Consider the following 13,509-nt stretch of genomic DNA (forward strand, 5'->3'; position numbering starts at 1 on the left):
TTTAGTAGAGACGGGGTTTCACGGTGTTAGCCAGGATGGTCTCGAACTCCTGACCTCGTGATCCGCCCGTCTCGGCCTCCCAAAGCGCTGGGATTACAGGCTTGAGCCACCGCGCCCGGCAACACCTCCTCCTGTTATGTGGATCATGGGAAGGGAAAGGTAACTTACCCTGAAACATCCAACATTCATTCACAGCCTTATTTGCTCCATTAGTCAAGAGCAGGTCCTATAGGTGGGGCGCATGGTGCAGGTAGAGACCCTGAGCTAGGAGGCAGGGACTCAAGTCCTCATCTCGGATCTGCCATAGCAATGCTGTGTGACCTTAGAGCTATCGCTGCCCCTTTCTGAGCCTCCTTTTTCTCATCAACAAAACAAGGGGGCTGGATTCAGTGTTCACAGAGTGCCCCGCAGCTCTGCTACAAGCTGACACTGCTACATTCACAACCTTGCAGGAGGCAGGAGACAGGGCTGGCTCTGCCTCCCTCCCCGGCAGTGCGAGGGAGCTTCTGGTTCCGTCTGAGAGAGGGGGAAAAACTGTTGCAGAGAGTGAGCAGCCCGGGGGCAGCATCTGTTTGGGTCTGAGTGTGTGAGTGCATGTGTATGAGTGAGCAAATGTGTGTGCGTGTCTGCGTGTGCGTGAGTGTGGGTGTGCATGGATAAATGTATGGGTAAGTGTGAGTATTCAAGGACTGTGTGAGTGTGGATGTGAGAGTGCCCTTGTGTGCACATATGAGTGTGTGCCTGTGTCAGTGTGAGTGTGCATGCGTGGGAGCATGTATACATGTGTATATTTGAGCTCATAGGCGACCTGTGCCCTGGAGAAGCCCAGAGTACTGGAGACTGGAGTTTGGCTGGAGCAGAAAGCCCCCTTCTCTTGTCTTTACCTGGCCCTCCATCCTCCAGGCCAGGCTGGGACCTCTGAATGGGTGGAAACAGCCCAAACCAGGCCTTTGCCCTTGGTAGGGCCAGACAGTTGGCCTTCCATCTTGGCAGGGCACCTGCCTCCAGGGGCCGCTCCCACGACCTGCCCTGGGTCTCCCATGAAGCTGTCAGGTAGGGCTGCTATTTGGGGAGGGGACTATCTTTAGAGGCATGATAATCCTGCTTGGCGCTGCTTTGGGGTCACCCTGGCCGGCAGCCAAGGAGACTTTCACCTTTAGCAGAGCTACAGGCCACAGCCATGTGTCACCCTGTGGGGGAGGGGAACCCAGAGAGGAAACCAAGCCTAAGGGAAGGGCATTCAGCTACCAAGGCCATGTGCCATCTCTGCTCCCTGGAGGCTGGACAGGAGCTAGGTGGTCACCACTTAGTATGATTAGACATCAACCATCTCTGGGTAAACAAGCTTCCCTGTGGGTGTCTGAAAATCACCCACAGTGCCTCGTTGTCATGGTCAGGTGCTGCTGCTCCTCACCCAGGCCCTTGTTTATGTGATGGGCTGGGTTGGTGTCTCTGCCTAGTCATGTAGTTGCGGTGTGACTTTGTAAAAGACACTTAACATCTCTGACCTCAGCTTATTTCAAATTCTTTTTTTAAAAAAATTAATAGGTGTTATTTTTAGAGCAGTTTTAGATTTACAGGGTCAAATGGCTTTTTAACATAACCCTTACAGCTTGCAAATCTATCACTTTTCACCGCTTGTTTATTGCCTGCCTACTGTGTGCCAGGTCTTGTTGGAAACTCAGCAGTGAACAAAACGATGATCCCTGCTCTCAGGGAACTGACATGTTAGTGGGGGCAGCCAGATGATAAGCAATTTGGTCTGTCAAAAGATGGTGAGTGCTTCCGAAAAAAGAGAAAATAGAGCAGGGAAGGGGAATCGGGGTACCAGGGTGTCAGGGGAGAAAGGTAGCAATTTTAATTAAGGTGGTCTATTAGGGCAGGCCTCTCGAGAAGGTAGCACTTGAGCAAAGGCTTGAAGGAAGTGAGGGAGTGGTCCATACCGGGACCTGGGGAAGACAGCTTCAGCCAGAGGGAACAGCCAGTGCTAAGGCTCTAAGCATGTTGGACACATTCAAAAGACAGCAAGGAAGTCAGTGTGTCTGGGGCAGGGCAGTCAGGAATAGACAAGGAGGGTAGGAGCAGAAAGGGTTGCACACAGGATCTTTTTTTTTTTTTGATACAGGATCTTACTCTGTTGTCCAGGCTGGAGTTCAATGGTGCAATCTTAGCTCACTGCAACCTCCGCCTCCCGGGTTCAAGCAATTTTCCTGCCTCAGCCTCCCAAGTAGCTGGGACTATAGGCATGTGCCACCATACCTGGCTAATTTTTGTTTTTTGTTTGTTTGTTTGTTTTGAGCTGGAGTTTCACTCTTGTTACCCAGGCTGGAGTGCAGTGGTGCAATCTCAGCTGACTGCAACCTCCGCCTCCCGGGTTCAAGCAATTTTCCTGCCTCAGCCTCCCAAGTAGCTGGGACTATAGGCATGTGCCACCATACCTGGCTAATTTTTGTTTTTTGTTTGTTTGTTTGTTTTGAGCTGGAGTTTCACTCTTGTTACCCAGGCTGGAGTGCAGTGGTGCAATCTCAGCTGACTGCAACCTCCGCCTCCCGGGTTCAAGCGATTCTCTTGTCTCAGCCTCCCGAGTAGCTGGGATCACAGGTGCGCACCACCATGCCCAGCTAATTTTGGTATTTTTAGTAGAGATGGGATTTCACCATGTTGGTCAGGCTGGTCTCAAACTCCTAATCTCAGGTGATCCGCCCGCCTTGGCTTCCCAAAGTGCTGGGATTACAGGCGTGAGCCACCACACCCAGCCTTTATTTTTAGGAGGGACAGGGTTTCACCTGTTGGCCAGACTGGTCTTGAACTCCTGACATCAGATGATCTGCCTGCCTTGGCCTCCCACAGTGCTGGGATTACAGGTGTGAGCCACCACACCTGGTCAGGTTGTACACAGGATCTTTTAATTCACACTCCCAGGCCAAGGGGTCCATGAATTAATTCAGAGACTCCTTGAACTAGGATGGGAAAATTACATGTTTATTTTCAGTAATCTCAAACTGACAGTTAGCATTTTCTTCAATTATGAATGTAGGCGATAAAGTAGGGTAGCGTTTAGCAGTGCCTGCAATATTGTCACCACTAGCAATCAGATATTTTCATCACTTCACAGTTGTTGCAGTTGCCTCAAAATATCATGCGCATTCATCACGACTCCAACATGACAGTTGTTATGAGACCAGCCACCAGACCATGTTATATAAGGGGTTAATACAGAAACATAAATATTATTATATAACGCCATACTTCAATACGATTGGTTTTTGTTCTAATCTAAAAATCCTATGCATTTTATTTTATTCAATTAAAAACATTATTCTGAGAAGGGCCCATACGCTTCCCCCAACTTAGGTCTTGACTCAAGTAAGGTTAGGACCCTGCAGGAGGGCCTGAGGCCATTGTGAGGACTCTGGAGTTTTCCTGGAGGGACCTGGGGAGCCACAGCAGGCTTCTGAGCAGAGAAGTGGGAGGATGTGTCTCGTTGCTGTCCCCATCAGCTCTCCTCTGTGGGGCTCTTAGGTGAAGGGAGGCGGTAATGGTCATGTGCAGCATGGACAAGTTGGAGGACCAGCCCTAAGAGTTTGAAAGGCAAGGGCAGGGTGGGAGAGAGACCCTTCATCCTTCACTCCTTGCTTCATCCTTCACCCCTTGCTTCTCTCCTGCCATGCCTGGGTGTCAGAACTGGCCTCTGGGAGGCACCAGACTTGGGTCTCTTGCCCCTGGGAGCTGAAGGCTAGGCCAGGGGCCCTCCAGAGGTACATCCAAGACAGGGCAGACCCTGAGAGGAGGCAGTAAAGGAACCATGAACCAGGCTTGCTGCAGGGAGCCAGGGACAACCCTCAGAGACTCACTCTGGTGGAAATAACAGCAGTAGCAGCAGCCAACTCTTATTAGCATCTCCTCTGTGCCAGGCACTATTGTAGAGCTTTACATGCATTAGATCTTAATCCCTATGAATTCCAATGAGATTGGTACTAGTACCTCCCAGTACCCTCACTTTTAAGAAGAGGAAACAGGCATAGAGATTGTAAGTAACTTGCCCAGTCACACAGCTAGGAAGTAGCAATCTTGGTTTTTGAAAAGTGGCAGGTAGGAGGCCAGATGGATGCCCCAAAGGCAGGGGGCACCGAGAGGTAGGGCAGTTCTTCCTGCCTGGGGAAGGAGGAGGGAGGCAGGCTGTATCAAACATCTGCTTCATTTCCCTGCTGAGAAAACTGAGGACCAGAGAGGGTCAGGTCACACAGCCAGTTAGTGGGACTGGCAGTGCTAGAACCTTGGTCTGACTCCCTGCATTTCTGCCCCTCCTGACCTCACTCTTCCCCACAAAGGATGAGGAGGCTGGGGGCAGGAATAGCCTCAGAAGCATGCTAACATTGATCTTAGGCATTTACAGCCTCCTTCAAACCCTGTGGCCCCAAACCATGACCTATGATAGTGCTTGAAAGCTCACTATTAACAGGCAGTTATTTAAAGCATTGTGCTAAGTGTGTGAACATGCATGCTATCACTCTATCTCCCCAACCCTCTCCCCCAAATATATGAGAAAGCTGCCTTAGAGAGATAAAGAAGATACTTGCACAGAGTCACATAGCTGGGAATGGCAGAGTTGGGGTTTGACCACATGTCTGGCTGATTCCAAAATCCATGCCTTTATAACAGCACCCAGCACTTAACTGAGCACTTTCTATGTGCCACGTGCTATTCTAGGTGATTGACATGAATACATTTGCAGAATCCTTACAACGACCCTGTTGGGGAGGCACCATTAATATTCTCAATTTACAGGTGTGGATAACTGGGGCATGAGAGGTTAAGCAGCTTGCACTGGATTACCCAGCTGGTCAGTGGTAGAGCTGAGATGGAAGCTGGGCAGTCTGGTCATAGAGTCTGGGTCCTGGACCCACACACTGTCCTCTTGCCCTCTGGGTCTGGAATGATCTTCAGATGCCCAGTGGAGCCACTGTCACTCCTAGAGGTGGGCTATTTTTCTCCATTAACATTTCATATGCCATTAAAGACAGGCTGTTTAGATGCTTGACAGTGGGGGACTGCCCTCTCTATATAATTAAGGCCCTTCAGGATTGGAGAGAAGGAAGCAAACTCACCTGCTCAGCTCCTACTACATGCCAGGCAGTTAACATATGCCTATGTCTTCTAAAGGAATTCTGCAGGATAGGATGTAAAATCCCTTTTCCGGATAAAGACATTGAGGCACAGAGAGATAAAGTGACTTGTCCAAGGTCATTCAGCCAGTAAGTAGCCAAGATGAAAATAGAACCGAGGACTGTATGACTGCAGAGCCCATGCCCTTTCTGCCAAGCTACACTGCTTCTAGAATCCACCATGGGCCCCTGGGTAGGGGGAAGGCCCTGGTATGGGAGACAGAAAGATGCCCAGGTTAGCTTGGCCAGAGACTTGGTCCAAAGTGGGGCTGCAGCAGATGGTCTTGTCCTGACTCAGGGGCCACCTCAGCCCTGAGCTCAGGCTACATAGGAAATATTTCATGAGGCAAAGAACAGGAGGCTCCCTCATGATATGGTTATGGGAGATGCCACCTCCCTGCCCCCGTCTGGTCCCAGCCGCTGGGGCCCCCTTCCTGAGGTTCTAGTTGGAAGGAGGTTCTAGAATCTGAAGGGCAGTCTGATTCATCTCCAGAGCCCCCATCCCCAGGCTCCTTGCACGAGGCATGGCATGTGCAAGCATGTGCAGAATTTGTGGGTGACTCCAGTATGACCTTGATTAACTCTGACCCCTCCTTTACCTAGTGCTTTAATAACATCGTAATGGCAGCACATGGTGGCTCAGGCCTGTAATCCTAGCACTTTGGGAGGCCAAAGCGGGTGGATCACTTGAGATCAGGAGTTCGAGACTAGCCTGGCAAACATGGTGAAACCCCATCTTTACCAAAAATACAAAAAATTTAGCTGGGTGTTGTGGTGTGTGCCTGTAGTCCCAGCTACTCAGGAGGCTGAGAGAGGAGAATCACTTGAACCCAGGAGGCGGAGGTTGCAGTGAGCCGAGATTGTACCACTGCACTCCAGCCTGGGTAACAGAGCAAGACTCTGTCTCAAAAAAAAAAAAAAAAAAAAATCATAACACTCATTATCAACAATCTTGACCACTCGCCAGGCACTGCCATCAGTACTTTTTGTGCATCATATCACATTTCACTCTCACAATAGCCCTCTGAGGAAGTTACTGCATTCACCCCATTTTACAGATTATAAAGCTGAGGCTTTGGAAAGGCAAAGGGACTTGTCCACAGCTCCACAGTGAGTCAGTGGGTTATATGATTGGTGGACCAGCTTCATCAGCATCACCTGGTCACTTGCTGGAAAAGCAGCATCTTGGACCCCATTCCAGACCCACTGAACCAGAATCATTGGGGTAGAATCCAGCAGTCCGAGTTTTAAGCAGGATCCTCCAGGGATTCTAATGCACGCTCCAGTTTGAGTAGTCCCAGTTTATAACACTAAGTTCCTAAGTTATACCCCTTCTTCAACAACGCTATCAGCAACCCTGAGAAGGAGTTGGGATTGGAAGTAGCTATTGTTATTATCACTATCCCGCTTTCCAGGTGATGAAATGAGCCAGGACCAAGACTCAAACCCAAGTCTTTGGGTTTCAAGGCCCTTTTTCTTCATGGAATCTGTTTTTCCATCTGGAAAAAGAAGCGAGTGGAACAAAAGGATCTTCCAGGAAGAACAGGAGTCAGAGGGTCAAGCAGTGGTGCCGCTTAGGCCCCGGCAGGACCTGCCTCTGGGCCCTGGCCATGGTGCTGAATCCGTGGCCCAGAGACGGGACAACCGCCCAGGGTGGGAGATTGCGCCCCTAGAGGCGCCCCTGTCTGAGGGGTGCAGTTCACTGCCTCACCCCCAGGAAGCGGGAACCCTGAGAATCCAGCATAAGACTGAATTTCCAACTGCCCCTCAGCTCCCCTAGGTCCTAGAAGCATTTTAGGGGCTGAAGCCACCCTGTGCCTTTAAGAACAAAACAGAGACCTGATGGGCTGAGCGGAGCTGGTGTGAGGGGATAGTTTAACTCCTTCCTTCTCAGCCCAAGACACGGAGTGGGGGGTGGGCGACGACTGGGGACAGACCCTCCAAGCCCCAGCCAGAAGAAGGCCCGCAGACAGAGGGGCAGAGGAGCTGTGACCTGGGAGGCTGCAGTGTCCGGGAGGGCAGCGTGCAGGGAGGGACTGAGAGGGGGCTACCGGGGCTGGACCCCAGGAAGCGCTTCTTCTCCCTCCCTGCAGCAGCAGCACCTCCCACCCCACCAGGCCGTCTTCCCAGCAGTGCCCATTCTCTTCCCCTCGCCTTTGTCTCTTTTCTCAGCCCCCACCCCCCCCAACTCGCCCGCGCCCCGCACCCCGACAGACCTGCTGTTTCTGGGAGGGAAAGAGGCAGAATGGATGCTCCTAAAATTGAGAACTGTGCTCCTGGGGCCCAGACAGGGCCTGTCGCCTCCCAGGTGAGCAGCCCTGGAAGGAACCCCCGCGTCCCCCGACCTCCGGAACCCCCAGACCCCAGGTTTCCCCCTCCAGTCTTTCGCTGCCGTCAGATCCCTCAAGCCCTGGGGCTCCCCTCCCCAAACCTCCCGGCCACCGGCGCAGGCAGCTCCCGGCCCGGCTCTACCTTCTGCGAGCTGAAGGACTGGGTCCAGTGGTACAGAACCAGGCTCTCCCCGGGCCAATGGGCGGGGCTGGCCGCCTCGTGAGCGTCGGGGGCCTCCGCCGGCTTGGCCGCATCGCTCTCCAGCGCGGAGATGGGCCACCAGCTGCAGTTGGTGGGGGTCAGATTGTTGGGGGTCGCCATGACAGCCCAGAATCAGAGGCAGGAAAGAAGGAGGCTCCGGCGCGGCGGCTCTCTCTCGCCCAGCATCACATGGCCTCGCCGAGCCTGCCCCTCTCCTCCCTCCCTCCCCGCTCCGTGAATGTCATTACTCACCGGGCAGTTGGGGGAGGGGGCGAGGGGATCCCGGGAGCTTCTTCCTTCTCCTCCCCCTGGACCGCCCCTGGCCCGCGCTAGAAAAGCCGCCAGCCCTCAGTGTCAGGCTCCCTGCAAGGATGGAACTACCCGAGGAAGTAGGTCGTGCCCCCCAAACAGCTCAGCGTGTGGGGCCAGGCACCTGCCAAAGATTCCACCATCACCAACGCTTTCCTGCCTCTTAGTCTTCTAAGGGGCAAATACCTCTTAACTGGGATTCTAGAGATCTGTTCCTTTAGAAACTAGTGTCTGGAAATTACTTGTCTCGCGTTGAAGCTGTTATCTTCTAACTTTTCCCCTGAAGGGCCTCGAAGGGTAGAGGGAACAGACTATGATATATTTAACAGACACTTACATAGCACTTACTGTATGCCCAGGCACTGTTCTAAGAGCTTTACAACTATCAGCCCATTTAGCTCTCACAATAGTCCTATTAGCTTCATTTTACAGAGAAGGAAACTGAGGCACAGAGAGGCTAAGTGACCTTGCCCAAGGTCATCGAGCTGGTAGGTGGTGAGGCTGATGTGAACATAGGCAGTCTGGCTCCAGAATCTGTGCTCCTAGCCATAAGGTCATGATAATATGGTAAGAATATAAACAACAGCACAGCAAACATTTATCAACCTAAGCCCCTTACATGCATCATCTTATTTCATCTGCACAATCATCATTTTTCACAGATGAGAAAGGCGAGGCTCAGAAATGTCAAGTCATTGGTTCCAGGTCACATCTTCTACCAAGGCATAACCAGGTGAGCCCAAAGAAAGCCCATAATGCCTTTGCTGTCACAAAGTCTGCCCTAAACATTCTTGAGAACTTCAGCAAAGTTCCTTAATACACCTATACTTCCATTACTATAAATACTGTGTTTTAATTTATTTACCATTGAGGAAATACAGAAGCAGACCCTGGGACAACAGATGGAAATAGATGCACTAGGAAGATAAGCTCAGTCCTCCCTCTTACCCCCGACCACCCACCCCCATCCATCATGCTGCTAAGGACTCCTGGGTACCTCATCCCCCAGGCTGTAAGCCCTGCTCAAAAGGAACCGGTGAACCTCCTTCTACCAGGTAACAGATGTTCTGTGGTCCCTGGGTTTCCCTTTTGCCTTGGCTGCCACAAAACCTGTAGCTACATTTTCTATCAAGTCTCAGTTGCTACATTAGCCTCCCTGGTTCAGCATACATTTTTTGTCACTCTTTTGTGAAATTTTTGTTGTTGTTCACTGTTTGATTTTGCAAAAACGGGCATGGTATGTTTTGAAGGAAAATTCAATCCTGTATGCTCCCAGGGTCACAATCTTGCAGGTTTAACAAGTGCTGTAGGTGATTCTCATGAGATGCAAGGTTGGTGATACGGTTTGCATCTGTGTCTCCACCAAATTTCATGTTGAAATGTAGTCCCCAGTGCTGGAGGTGGGGCATGGTAGGAGGTGATTGGATCATGGGGGTGTACCCCTCTTGGCTTGGTGCTGTCCTTGCAATAGTCAGTGAGTTCTTGTGAGATCTGATTGCTTAAAAGTGTGTGGTCAGGAACAGGTTAAGAAAGCAAAATAAAAAAATAAAAAAATAAGTATGTGGCACACCTTCCCCTACTCTGTCTTGCTTCCTCTCTCACCATGTGATATGCCAACTTCCCCTTTGCCTTCGGCCATGATTGGAAGCTTTCTGAGGCCTCACCAGAAGCCAAGCAGGTGCTGGTGCCATGCTTTCTGTATAGCCTGCAGAACCACGAGCCAATTATACCTCCTTTCTTTATAAATTACCCAGTCTCAGGTATTTCTTTATTGCAATGTGAGAATGGTCTAACACAGTTGGGAAACACTGAGACAGAGGAAAGATCCCTGGATTGGAGGCAGTAAGATAGGGCTCCTGGCTGGGTGACTTCTCACAGGTCACTTACCCTCTCTGAGATTCGACTCGTCATCTGTGAAGTAGAGATGATGATAACTGCACGAGGCAGAGATGGATCACTGTCACCCAGTGTTCTCAGTCCATAGGACACAGTAGTTGTTGGAAAGTGGCTGCCACTCACCAGGGACTACTCCACTTTGCATTGAGGTGGGGCGACCACATGACTGAGTTGTGGCCAATGAATTGGGCAGAAGTGAGAAATGCTGCTGCCCATAAAACCCCCATGATCCTCCACTCTGTCTTCCCATCTGCCCATTGGATATCAATGCCTGGGGGAACTTGAAAGCCCCAAGGGAAAGTTGATAAAACTCCTTGTTCCTCCCCACACCTGCTGCCAAATGGACTTTATATGAGTGGAAAATAAGCTTCTATTGTGTGAAACCACTGAGGTTTGTATCTGTTATAGCAACAAGTGCTATGTTACTGAACATACTGCCTCCAGCAGTGTGGCAAAAGTTAAATACGCTAATGCAGAAGTTGCAAACTGACGATGTGTTGGCTTGGACCCACCCTGCAGATCTGTTCTCTTATGCCTGCCCCAGTGTTATTTTATTGACAAATTTTAAAATGAGCAATTTCACACAAACATCTGGATTTCCAGGTTCATGAAAACCCAGAATAGCTGGCACCCGGGTTTGCATGCCAGCAGCTGGACCAGGAGTGGCCATCCTGTTGGGTGGAAATTTGATGGTGTGGAAAATCTGGCCCCTATCAGTGTCTTGAAACTGGTGGCATTCAGGGAGCCTGACTCACAGCAGTCATGGTCAGATACGTGTTCATCCCCTCAACTAATATTAATTGTGGACCCACTGTGTGCCAGATGCATTGCTAGGCACCAGAGATATGGCAATAAGACAGACAGACAGACACTGGTCTGCTCTTTGGCTTGTTCACTTAGCAAGACATCTTGGAAAGAGTTTCCTATCAGCACAACAGGTCTACCCTATACTTTGTAGGACTCTGTACTGTATGGATAGACCACAAAAAATTTACTTAACTTCTACTGATGGACATATATGTTGTTTCTAATCTTTTATAATAAAGATAAAGCTGCAGTGAACATCTGTATTTATATATATTTGCCCATATTGCTATATAATCTGTTTGCTAAATTCCTAGAAGCAATTGAAGGGCATGGCTTTGCCAAACATCACTTCAAAGAGGTTGTACCACAGTGCCTATTTCCCTCACCCTTGCCAACGCAGCCTATTTTAAAACTTTTTCTTTGCGAATCTATGGGTAGAAAATGGTATGTCTTTAGTCTGCTTTTCTTTTTCCTTCTTATTACAAAACTGTTTCAAACATGTGAAAGTAGCTCAATGAACATCCATACATCTATCACCTAGGTATAAGCATTGTGAAAAATTTGCCATATTTGTTTAATTGGGGAGCGAAGTATTTTGAAATAAATTATAGGCATCATGATATTTCTCCAACTAAATATATCAGTATTCGATACTTATAAAGTATCAACATAATTTGTATCTAACATCGGTCATTTCCTTACATAACATGCAATTTTCATATTAAGAAATTAACAATATGAAGGCCAGGTATGGTGGCTCATGCCTGTAATCCCAGCACATTGGGAGGCCGAGGCAGGCATATCACTTGAGTCCAGGAGTTTAAGGCCACCCTGGGCAACATGGTGAGGCCCCATCTCTACAAAAAATACAAAAATTAGCCAGGCATGGTGTCATGTGCCTGTTGTCCCAGCTACTCAGGAGGTTGAGGCGGGGGGAATCGCTTGAGCCTGGGAGGTGGAGGTTGCAGTGAGCTGAGATTATGCCACTGCACTCCAGCCTGGGCCACAGAGTGAGACCCTGTCTCAAAAAATATATTTATATTCAAATCTCTCCAGTTTTGCCAGAAATGTCTTTACAGGTGGTTTCAACCAGGATCCAATCAAGGACCACGTAATGGATTTTGTTCCTGCAGTCTTAAGTCTATTTTAATCTAATATGGTCCTCACTCTATTTTTTTCTTTTTTGACCCCCAATGGCAGTGACTCATAAAGAGACTGGGCCCGTTGTCTTGGACAATGTTCCTCTCTGGGATCTGTCATGTTGCTTCACTGTGGTGTCCTTTAACTTCCTGTGCTCTCTCCTATATTTCCCAAAAACTAGTATTTATATCCAATGGACAGAATAGATTTAGGTGGAACATTTCGGGGTAAGAAAGTAATTATATTTCACAAGTGGTGCTGTGTGCTCCATTTCACCTCACTTCATGTCTAACTGTCCCACTGCTAATAATGCCAAGCCTGATCATGGGCTTCAGGTGGTGACCACACCTCTCTAGGTAAATGTCCACTTCTCTTCTGACCAGCTCCTTGTGGGTGTCCAGTTCCTTATTCATTGATGGTCTGTGACTGAATCAGTTACTATCATTAGAAAATGCTGATTTTCTAATTTTGACCTTTTGTTGGCATTTGTCAGCTGGCATTCTTTATGTGAACTTCATTAATTATGAGTGAAATTCACCATTCCTTCAACTGTTTAAAAACCAGGCCGGGTGTGGTGGCTCACACCTGTAATTCTAGCACTTCTGGAGGCCGAGGTGGGTGGATTGCTCCAGTCCAGGAGTTCAAGACCAGCCTGGGAAACATGGCAAAACCCCATCTCTAGTAAAAATACAAAATATTAGCCGGGTGTTGTGTCACGCACCTGTAGTCCCAGCTACTTGGGAGGCTGAGATGGGAGGATTGCAGTGAGCTGAGATTGCACTACTGCACTCCAACTTGGGCAACCGGAGTGAGATCCTATCTCAAAACAAACAAACAAACAAACAAATAAAAGCCAACTTAACTTCTTTCCTGGTGAATCATCTGTGTTTCCGTGGGGACCTGGACAATGATAGGACTGTGTGATAAGTGCTGTGACTGGGATGGGAAAGGGGTGTGGTAGAGCCAGAAAGGGACGTCTGGATCCCCCGTCTGAGCACTGGTGATGCCAGGGAAGGCTTTTCAGAGGTAATGGCTGTCAGTATGGGTTCCTGCCAAGCAGACCCTAAGACACGTACTCAAGGGCACATAATTAACTTTCGAGAAAAAAGACATCCTGGGAGGCAAGTGGGGCAGACAGGAAAGACAGCCAAGGAAGGTGTATTGCCAAGCAAGTTACTACGGTGGGTGACCAGGGCTTAATCCCAAAGGGAAATTCTGAGAGCCACACGAAGGCCCTCAGCATTACCTTGCCCAAGGAGGGAGAGAGCTGGGGTATTTACACAGAAAGTCCTGTCAGTCATTGTTTGAGGGCTGCTTCTTGAGAGAAGTTTTAATTCCCTGGCACTTCAGGCCTGCCCTGCAGTTGGCAGAGTGGTTCCCAGTGGCCACAGAAAGCCCTTGGGCAATAAACATGGGTGTTGCGAGCTAGGGGTCAGCTGATGTGCACTGAGTGGGAAGAGTGGGGCGTCCAGGCAGGCATCATCAGCATTTGCTCAGGGACTTGAAGCAGAGGCTTGTGGGATGAGGGGGACATAGCCAGCTGGGGAGAAGGAGGTGGAAAGGATGCATGCTCCAGGTGGAGACACAGGCCCAGAGGTGGGACAAGGGCGGAGTGCTTGACAGGCTGATGCCCACTCATCTGCTGGAGGCGGAGTGGAGA

The 13,509-nt window shown here is 49.6% G+C and overlaps 1 protein-coding gene across 6 annotated transcripts in view; it reads right to left on the bottom strand.

Moving 5' to 3' along the window:
• Positions 1 to 8,064, bottom strand: part of GDAP1L1 (ganglioside induced differentiation associated protein 1-like 1) — a 39,164-nt gene extending 31,100 nt beyond the window's left edge. For 2 of the 6 annotated variants that reach the window (XM_011929012.1, XM_011929009.1), the window contains exon 1: positions 7,638 to 7,937. In XM_011929012.1, the coding sequence (XP_011784402.1) occupies positions 7,638 to 7,817 (180 nt within the window). In that variant the 5' untranslated portion in view covers positions 7,818 to 7,937. The other 4 variants (XM_011929010.1, XM_011929007.1, XM_011929013.1 and 1 more) reach the window with 3 other exon arrangements.
• Between the last annotated feature and the right edge of the window lie 5,445 nt (positions 8,065 to 13,509).

Source organism: Colobus angolensis, unplaced genomic scaffold (genome assembly GCF_000951035.1).
Source record: "Colobus angolensis palliatus isolate OR3802 unplaced genomic scaffold, Cang.pa_1.0 Scaffold8, whole genome shotgun sequence".
NCBI lineage: Eukaryota > Metazoa > Chordata > Mammalia > Primates > Cercopithecidae > Colobus > Colobus angolensis.